Source organism: Cryptomeria japonica, chromosome 5, assembly GCF_030272615.1.
Source record: "Cryptomeria japonica chromosome 5, Sugi_1.0, whole genome shotgun sequence".
Classification (NCBI taxonomy): Eukaryota; Viridiplantae; Streptophyta; class Pinopsida; order Cupressales; family Cupressaceae; genus Cryptomeria; species Cryptomeria japonica.
The window spans coordinates 458,747,072-458,756,115 of NC_081409.1; the positions used below are offsets into that span (position 1 = coordinate 458,747,072).

The 9,044-nt window shown below is 37.1% G+C and overlaps 1 protein-coding gene across 1 annotated transcript; it reads right to left on the reverse strand.

Annotated features, from left to right (window-relative positions):
• Positions 1 to 2,673: 2,673 nt before the first annotated feature.
• LOC131060892 (uncharacterized) lies at positions 2,674 to 8,075 on the reverse strand. The gene is made up of 5 exons (XM_057994329.2): positions 7,483 to 8,075; positions 6,387 to 6,490; positions 6,118 to 6,294; positions 3,311 to 5,853; positions 2,674 to 3,181 (listed from the first exon to the last, which is right to left on the reverse strand). Exons 1-5 carry the CDS (start codon positions 7,611 to 7,613, stop codon positions 3,002 to 3,004), a joined length of 3,135 nt encoding a protein of 1,044 aa, XP_057850312.1. The 5' UTR covers positions 7,614 to 8,075; the 3' UTR covers positions 2,674 to 3,001.
• Between the last annotated feature and the right edge of the window lie 969 nt (positions 8,076 to 9,044).

Sequence of the window (9,044 nt, forward strand, 5' to 3'; positions counted from 1 at the left end):
TTGTTTTCCCATTAATGATCATGTTCAATTCTAGAGCAAATCTAGGAAAAGATGCAATGTGTGCAAGTTCGGAACAGAATCCTGTTCTTTTCAATTTTCTTAGATTTCATGTTTTAATAAAAGCCCCCCTCCTATATACTAGGAATGGAGCAGTTGTTATGGTAGATTGTTAGGAGTCAGTTGCTATATATAATCTTCTTTGGACTTCTTAATAAAAAGGTTGATTATTGTGTCATGTCTGTCGTACTGTTAAAATAATGCTGAGAATAAAAAGCAATCTTTTGTTTTGAGCGGCATATGATATGGTTATAGTTATGAAGACTTACTGATCAAATTCTGTAGCTTTTAGTTTAGAAGACTCATCTAAGGGGGCCCACTTGGTGAAGATTCTATGTGTTTATTTTTTGCATTTTTATTTCTCAAAGTTACTTTAATTCTGTTTTAGTAAGATGGTCACTGTCTGCTCCTGCAGCCACTGAACTGTAATTTTGTGACTGTTCCTGCAGCCAAGGCAAAGCAAAGGCAAAGCAAAGTATTTGTTACTATTAGTTAAAGAAGCTTTTACTTTTATTAATGAAATATCAGCAGGACCTCTTTGTATCAGAATAATGGTTCCGTATACCTTAACAGGTCTACACCTTGATTTGGTCTCATGACTGGGAAAAGATCCCTTACTTCTCTATTATTCATTACTACCATTGGTTTTGACATTGTTTTGGACTTTGAGCAAAGGATGTATTGCCAAAATAGCATCAAACACAAATGATGTGTAGAAGAACACACTAAAACTCTCAACTGTAACTGGGATCTAAACCTCTGTCTACAAATGATAAGGGAAAGGTTTTATAAAGATGAAGCTGACCTTTTGTCTTTTTGAAACAAACCACTAGCATGAAGATTGCATGGGTTTGACATGAGCTTAAGAAGAGCTTCCTCACGTGTCCTTTAATCGCATGCTGCATAGTTAACGTCCAAACCTCTGAGAACTCCCTATCTATGCGTGCATGGACTGATAATGCATTAGTAAATCCTTCACTTTCTCTCACAACTGAAGGTATCTTCAATATATAGGCGCCGATCTGCTATTTTAACTGCTGTTAGGGACCTGGGAGGCCTTGGCCGCCTTGCATCTTCTTGTAAACAGAGAGAAATGCCCCAAAATAGGGCTTCTCTCTTACGTGAAACTCAATTCATGGGGTGGAACCAAGGGTAAACTTCGACCGAACTGCAGTTAGAATATGAGGAGCGTGGATTGGACATGAAAATTTACCATAGCAATCACGGTATGTGGAAATACATCTTTAGCTCTCTTGTTTTCCTCCAAACGCAAAATCCAAGCTTCCTCTGACATTATTTAATGTGAGATTAAATGATCTTGAAGAGCTAAAGCCCTTATCAAAGAGGGGGAAATTTAATGTTTAAGACTATATATACATGGACCAAAGGTATTTGAATTAAAATTTTGGGCTCTTGCATTTACAACCCCTTTAAAATGTTTTACTAATAATACCAAGGACCTTGTATGGGAAGCTATTTTAACCTGGAAAGATGGGAAAAAGGTAACAGGTTCCAATTTTTTTATGTAGAGGCCAGATCCATTATGAAACCAAGCCCCTTTATTATTAAATCACCAGGTCTCTCTAGCTTCCTCTATTTCAAAAACGGAATTGAAAAACCCTTTTGATAAGAAGCGAGTCTCGACAACTGAATTCCAATGCTCTTAGGTCCATTTCATTATCAGTGGCCTTATCCGTTTCAAATTTCAAAATTTTGCAGTACGACTCCCAAACGGTTAAATCTAGGGCAAATGTGCATCGCCTATTTTATCAATAGAATTTTCTTTGCAAGCCCTCCATTCTTTTATTTTTTCCCTCATAGATCATCATTATAAATCCAATCTGAATTATAAATATGGTTAGGGAGTGAGAATATTACCTATTTTTTACTCCATCAGAGCTTTGACACATAGTTGGACTTTGCAAAGTTGTTTTCCCTGTCCAATTCGAGTAATTCCAAAATTTGTTTTCCCATTGACCATTTTAAATTACCCATTGAGCCTGCGAGGATTCTGTTGTCGATTGCCATGGGTGCTTTCCTTGAAACTATCATTTTTCGCTTCCCAAGATGTATTGGAATCTCTCCCTCTTATTTTCGTGAATTCTCCTCTACCAAAGGATGAAAATGATTTCTAGTACCATCCTTTTCCAAGCCTATCTACCTCCTTCAGCAACATCATTTTGTTTCTGTTTGGATCTACTGGACATGAAAGTGAGTAGTCAAGTTTGCACCCATGAATCCAGTTTAAGTTGATGAAAAATAAGTATAGGTATGAATAACACAAATATAGCAATCAATGATAAAAGGATCAAGATATCTAACCATACATAAGAATATGCCATTTATAAATTCATTATTGCCTTTTAAGACACTAAACAAAGTGGGCCAAAAACATTAGGGAAAGGGGTTGGGTATTTTCATCATAACATGATTTTATCTTTGAATGCTTTTAAGCGTTGATCCATTATAAAGTTTTTTGCTGTTGGTTTTAATTTTAATATTTTTTAATGTTGAGACATGTTCTGCAAGCCCTAGGGTGTTTTGCTTCCAAGTAACCTGTCCCTCAACATAACAGTTTGTTACTGATAAAAATTAACGGTTAAAAAGAACATGATATGAAGGAAATCCCAAAGATACTTTGCCTTCTTTTGTTTCATGAGGGGAAAAATCAGTTGTACATTAAGTTTGCCATCAAGAAATTATTTGGCAGCAGGAAATATTATTTTTATCTGATCAAGACTTTCCACAATTACTGGGAAAGGAAAATCTCCGCAGTCCCTAATATACAATGCACCTTTATGTATAAGTAGAAAGATCTTCTACGGATTCCACTCCAAAAAGTGGAATTGCATTATTGATCTGCTGCAGGCTGTGGAAAAGACCAAACTTCTTATCAAACAAGAATAGAAGAATGAATGCATAATATATTATATATACATTGGGATCACATCTGTGACAAAACATTGCTGATCTTCCGCAACTCTGTTAGAGCAGCCAGAGCTGCAGCCTGTCCTTTTCCTGCAAGTACATTCATGGACGAATGCTCCAACCTTTCTGTTGAAGCAACATGCATTTCATCCTTGTTCTTTGTAACACAACCTTGCAAAAAAGTTGATTCAATGACCTGAAGTGCATAAGAATAAAATTCCAATTAACATCCAAATTAGTAAAGCATTATTCGTACAAAAAACCAGTAAACAATATGAAATCACCCACAACAAGAAAAGTCTCACTCCTAATTCTATCAACATACCTGAATATTCTCAAGCATAGATTGACCCAAAATTCTCAAATTATCTGATGGGTCCTCACTTTTAGAAAGTAATGTTGCCTCTGATTTAACAAGGGGGGATGAACAACTGCAATTTGCTGCATTTGCACTTGAAGCATCTGAACTACAAGAGAGCTCATCTCCATTAATTTCATGATCAGAAAACAGATTCTCTCTGTCATTCTCACAAACATGTGAGAGCTGATCGCTATCCTCAGAAATGTGTAATGGCTGGTCTCTACCGTCCTCAGAAATTTGTAAGGGCTCAGGTCTGTCATCTTCAAAATTGTGTGAATGATGATCTCTAATATCCTCACAAACATGTGAGGCTTGATTTCCATGATTTTCACAAATGATGGCTTGATCTCTGCCATCCTCACAAATTTGTGAGGTCTGATCTCTTCTAGTTTTATTCTCACAAGCATAGTGGGAGTTACCTTCATCATTCTTGTTTTCTGGAGACACACTACTTTTCTCAGGGAAAACCTTCTTGCAATCAGAAACAATGTTGTCTTTTCCTTTGGTTTTGAAAAGTCCATTACTCCCTTTTTCAATACTGTTATTCCTAAATAAATTCCAAATCCAATGGATCTTTCCAGAATGAGCTGCTGTTGGAGGGTTTTGTTTTCTAGTAGCACCTGAATTCCCTTCTATTTGTGAAGAACCACTTGTGAGGACCTTCCCTGATGGTTCCTTGGACGTACATTTCGTGGAAACCTCACATGGACGCTGTAGAGATGTTTGAATATGTCCACCACCACTGATGGAAACTTCTGAGGATTCTTCTTTAGCTGCCATACTTGCATTGTTCATTCTATCCTTAGCATGCATAGAATTTTTATCCACTTCTAAGTCAGTTGTCATATGGGCATCTAAAGATGAAGCCAATGCATTAGTCTCCTGGTTTGTTTCTTTGCTCTGACTCTCACTTCGTTGGACTGAAGGAGTGTCAGAGTTAAAATCTTTTAAAGAATCATTACATTTTAAAATATCTGTGCCTCTGTCATCTATGTCATCCACCAAGCGCCTTTCATTATGCTGATCAAAATTATTTCCACTTGATACATTTTTATCTGTGGTATTGGTATCATTTCCCTCAAACTTATCATCTAGCAATTTTCTTCGAGCTGATCTGACAGAGTAAGTACCACTTTCATGTTTGGCACCAATAACAATTGAGAACCCTTGGTCAGCAATTGATGGGATGGAACCGTACTCATTTCCTATTTCCTGCGACTCCGAACTATCAACAGAGTTGCAAACAATATGTTCTTGACATGAAGCATCAGCAGAATTCTTGAAATCTACTTGCCCAGGTAAAGCCTTGCCAAGACATTCACTTTCTTGACCAAATGAATCTTCAGGCACATTTCTTTGTAGCATAGAACTCCTCCATTTCTGCTCCCAATAGCTCTCTGGCACTGCAACTGTCAATTTATCTGGTGAACATGAACTTGATTTTTGGTGATGCAAAATTGCAGCTTTGTGAGACAATTTGGGTGCCTGACATGAAGGAGAAGCACTTGTGCTCCTAACAAGCTTAGTTATTCCTCCATTTTCAAAATTTTGGCCCATTTTCCCAATGGAAGGTGGACTACTGTCATTTGTATCCAAAGCCAGAGCTTGAAGCAGCTTTGCCTTATTAATTAACTTCTTCACTTCTGCATCCTTTGGAAAATTAAGCAACTTTTGGAGGCAAGTTGTTGCATTTGTTGTGCTAAGCAATGAGGATCGCAGATGCAAAAGCAACGAAACTGCTACAGCTGAAATGAATGCACTGCGAGGAGAGTATGGAATACTACTTCCATGGACATCATTTCCATAAGATGATAGAGGAGTATTAGATGCTTCAAATATAGCATCCCAAACATGTAACAGATTCTCAAGCACAAACTCTCGACCAAACAGCACACGCAACCAACGCAAAGCAAAATACTGGGGTTCAACACCAAGGTCGACTAAATGACAGTACAAGGAAATGTCAGCAATGGCAAGTAACTTGTATATATCAGCAGATGCTTCAATAACAGGAGGCAACCCTGCTATAGAGCCGGCTGCAGGGGTGTTCGTGAAATAATCTGCCATAGCAACTGCCCCACCTGCTCCACTCAATAATGCATCATACATACAGTAAGCATCATGTTCCAAAAATCTTGTAGATAAAAGAGCCCCAAGCTCCCCCTCCACCCCATATGCATCACTGCTCAAAATGATAGACATGAAATCTGTATCAAGATTATCGCTACTGCCAAGTTTGCCCAAACTTGATTCAGTACAAGAGCTGTCAACGCTGGAAATGCTATCCACTGATTTGGCCTCATCTTCCACTTTCATCACAGTTTTACCAAAGATTGATATGTTTTTTCGTTCCTCAAAATTCTTGCTCAAACTTCGATTGATCTCTTGAAATGAGAGATCCTCAAACCTGTCATCAAAAAGGTCTCCATACAGATGCTTCACATGGGAGAGATGCATGATATCAACATGCAGAACATACAAGAGAGGAGCAAGCAGTTCGTGCATTCCTGAAAAAAAAAACAGCATTAAATATTGTTAAGGTTTGTTGAATACTGGAAGTGATTGAAATAATTTGGGGAAATAAAGTAGGCAAAAATGCAATATGATAAAGCATGTCTGAACATTTAAAAGCAAGAAGTTTCTACAGTCCCTAATAACAATTAACAGCCAATTTCTGGATTTCACTGTGTCTCAGTGAAATCCAGAAATTGGTTATTAAATGTCTGAAACAAACATCTCAAGGACATCTTTTGTATTGTTAATGATCATACCTTGCCGATAGCTATGTTCTGGATACCTTAATGCTCTTAGCAGCAAAATGCGTCTGAGAATAGCCTGGCATGAAGTGGTCTGAAAATAGCTGCCATGCTCAGGGTATAACCGTGACAAATCATTGTCTATGGTCCTTTCAAGTTCAGCATTCCGAAAGAAGCGGCCCCATACACTCTCTGGAGTTGAAAAATTTACAGTCAATTACTGGAAAAGTTGCACCAATATAATTGATATTCATAATCATTCAGTATTTACTATTTAGCCTTACCTGGATTTTGTGATAAAGGATTGTCCATACTCAGATCAGCACCTGCATGGTTTTCTTCCATAATATGTGGGTCAACAAGAAGGCGCCTTCTTAACTCAGCATACCTGTAAAATAGTTTTCTTTAATTTTGCATGAACTAGAAAAAAATTGATTGTATAGACTATGGAATGCCTGCAAATTTGTCTTCTTTAAATTTGAAAAGAATTAAATATTCCTTTGGAGAAACTACAACTTTAAGCGTTGATGATAAAACAACTCGTAAACTATTTCAAGTAATGAAAATAGAATATGTTCTGGAGTTTCACAAACATTCAAAGCACACACGAGTCTATTAACATCAATATTGCCATCCAAAGAAAGAGCATGGCAAAAAAGAATTACCCCGAAAGATTAAAACTAACAAAGACTTTGAAATATGAAAAAGAAAATGGCGAGAATACTGTTGGTATATAATTTGAGAGGGCAGATTTATTTTGTTAAACAAATTATGTTCAAAGTGATAAGGAATAGTTCGTACTGCATAACAAATGAATTTACTTCAATGCACTTCCAATCATGCCTTTCAATTTCAAGAGATTGCCATCTCATCCAGGCTAAAGTTTATTCCTGTCGCACTTATTTGATTTGAATGAAGTATGAACAATAGCAGTTCACTCATTCAGTGTGACAAAGAAAGGACTCCAACCCTGCTGTGGAATATGAAATTTACATGCATGAGCTGAACACGAAAGCAATTACTAGATCAAACAATAAGAAGAAGCATAAAAGTACTGTTACCTTTACTTTGATTGTGAGCGCATATTGTAAGGGCTTGAGGATAACCAAATCTGAGAATTTATTCATTCCTTACCAAAACTTCAGAATCTCGATTCATGGTTGACTCAATCTAAGGACAAAATAGGGATTAAAGATGACAGAGAGAGCAGAACGAATTGCAAGATCCAACTGACAGATACCCAGAAACTAGATACGCCCAGAAGATTATCTCAAATCCTTTCGTACGGATTCTTAGGTTTTCAGACAATGAATTTCAGAAGGGGTTTCAGGAGATGCGTACATGGATTCAACGAAAGGAGATAAAAGAGAGATCACTTACTTCCGTCGGCCATCGGCTGCGGCTCGCCTGAGCTGAGAAATGGAGCGCGTGTTTGCAGGCAGCACTCCCAATTTGATCCTCCACTCGACCCCTCTCAACAAGCCCTCCTCAATATTCATCTCCTCTACCATTTCTCAATCAGAATCGGAATTCCTCTAACCTAAATCGCATGCTCTGCTCGCCCTGGCAATCCACTTTTTCCCAAAAAAGTGAGCGTGGGTAGAGAGAATAGGCAAGAGAATACGTGGACGAATGAATCTCTACAAGCCCAACTAGGTATAAATTTTCTCGACCCAAAGTTCCAAACCTTTGCCTACCACCAATCCATTATCTGTGCCCGTGCACGCCTCAATTTTTAATTTTCTCTTGTATGCGTTTCTCCAGCCCTAATTTACTGTGCAGAACAAATCGTCTTCTCCATGAAAATTCAGCCCTAAACTGGTAGGTAATTAATGGTCTAAATTATTTGAGCACGTTAAGCTCGTGGTTTTGTTTCCATTTTGGTACAAAACGTCCTGTTGCGTAGGGTTTAGAAAAGCATATCCAAATTATATACCTCTGCGTATCTGCGTTGAGATTTGTCTTGCACCGTGGAAAGATTGGTAGGTAGCGAATGTATTACCTCTTACCTCTTACCTCTTACTTAAAATCATTAACTGGAGGGTCCCATCCGATCCCATCCAATCAATTTTCATCTGGAATTAAATGGGAATCTACGCTCTTGCATGCGGGGGCGGCCATCATGCAAAAATTTACATTAATTTTCTATTAGGTGTCGGTCGCCGTTACCGTCATTAACGTCAGATTGTGTCTGTTTGCACGCCGTCAGTCATCAAGCATTTAATATTCTTCGTGGCGTCAGTGCTTATAAACATTTAATAAGAAACTCTTTTTTTTTTTTTAAAGTGGCGTCAGCGCTTATAAACATTTAAAAAAAACTATTTTCTCTGGTGGCGTCAGTATTATTAAACATTTAATAATAAACAGTGTTCTTGTGGCGTGTGGAATTTTTGAATTATTTATCACCTTTTTTTGTCCGAAATTTGACTTGACTTGTCCCTTCGTATAGAAACTGACTAATTAAGAGGTTGAGCTAATATTCTCCACTCTAAATTTTATCTTTTAAAGTTTAAATTAATCATAGGCCTAGGTGGACCTTATCTTAATCACCTTTTTATAAGTCAAATGTTCAAATTGAATGACATATAAAATGATAAATTCCTATCATTTTGGATGTTTTCTAACATCATCATTAGATCTAGATATACTAGAACAAAGCATTTCATCAATATCTATATAAATAAGTATTACATCAATGTTTTTATTTTGTTTAAATATTATTGAATTAGAGAGGATATAACTAGAACCAAGAGAATTTTTATTTAGTAGTGAATTATATAAATGTTTTGAAACATCCCTTGATTTAATTTTTACATGGAATAACAAGTAACCAAGAACAAGGACACGAAGTTCAAAGTCATGAGTATAGGAACAAAGTTACATAAAAGATCAAGGCTATAAATCTAAGGATCTAGGCCAATCATGTAGTTTTGACCCTAGAC

Bases quoted from the DNA above. Each gene is read 5' to 3' on its own strand.
- LOC131060892 (XM_057994329.2), bottom strand. From the start codon at position 7,613: ATGGTAGAGGAGATGAATATTGAGGAGGGCTTGTTGAGAGGGGTCGAG. The intron at 6,491-7,482 runs GTAAGTGATCTC...ACTATTTTACAG, and splicing joins GCAGCCGATGGCCGACGGAA to GTATGCTGAGTTAAGAAGGC. The intron at 3,182-3,310 runs GTATGTTGATAG...TATGCACTTCAG, and splicing joins CTATGCTTGAGAATATTCAG to GTCATTGAATCAACTTTTTT.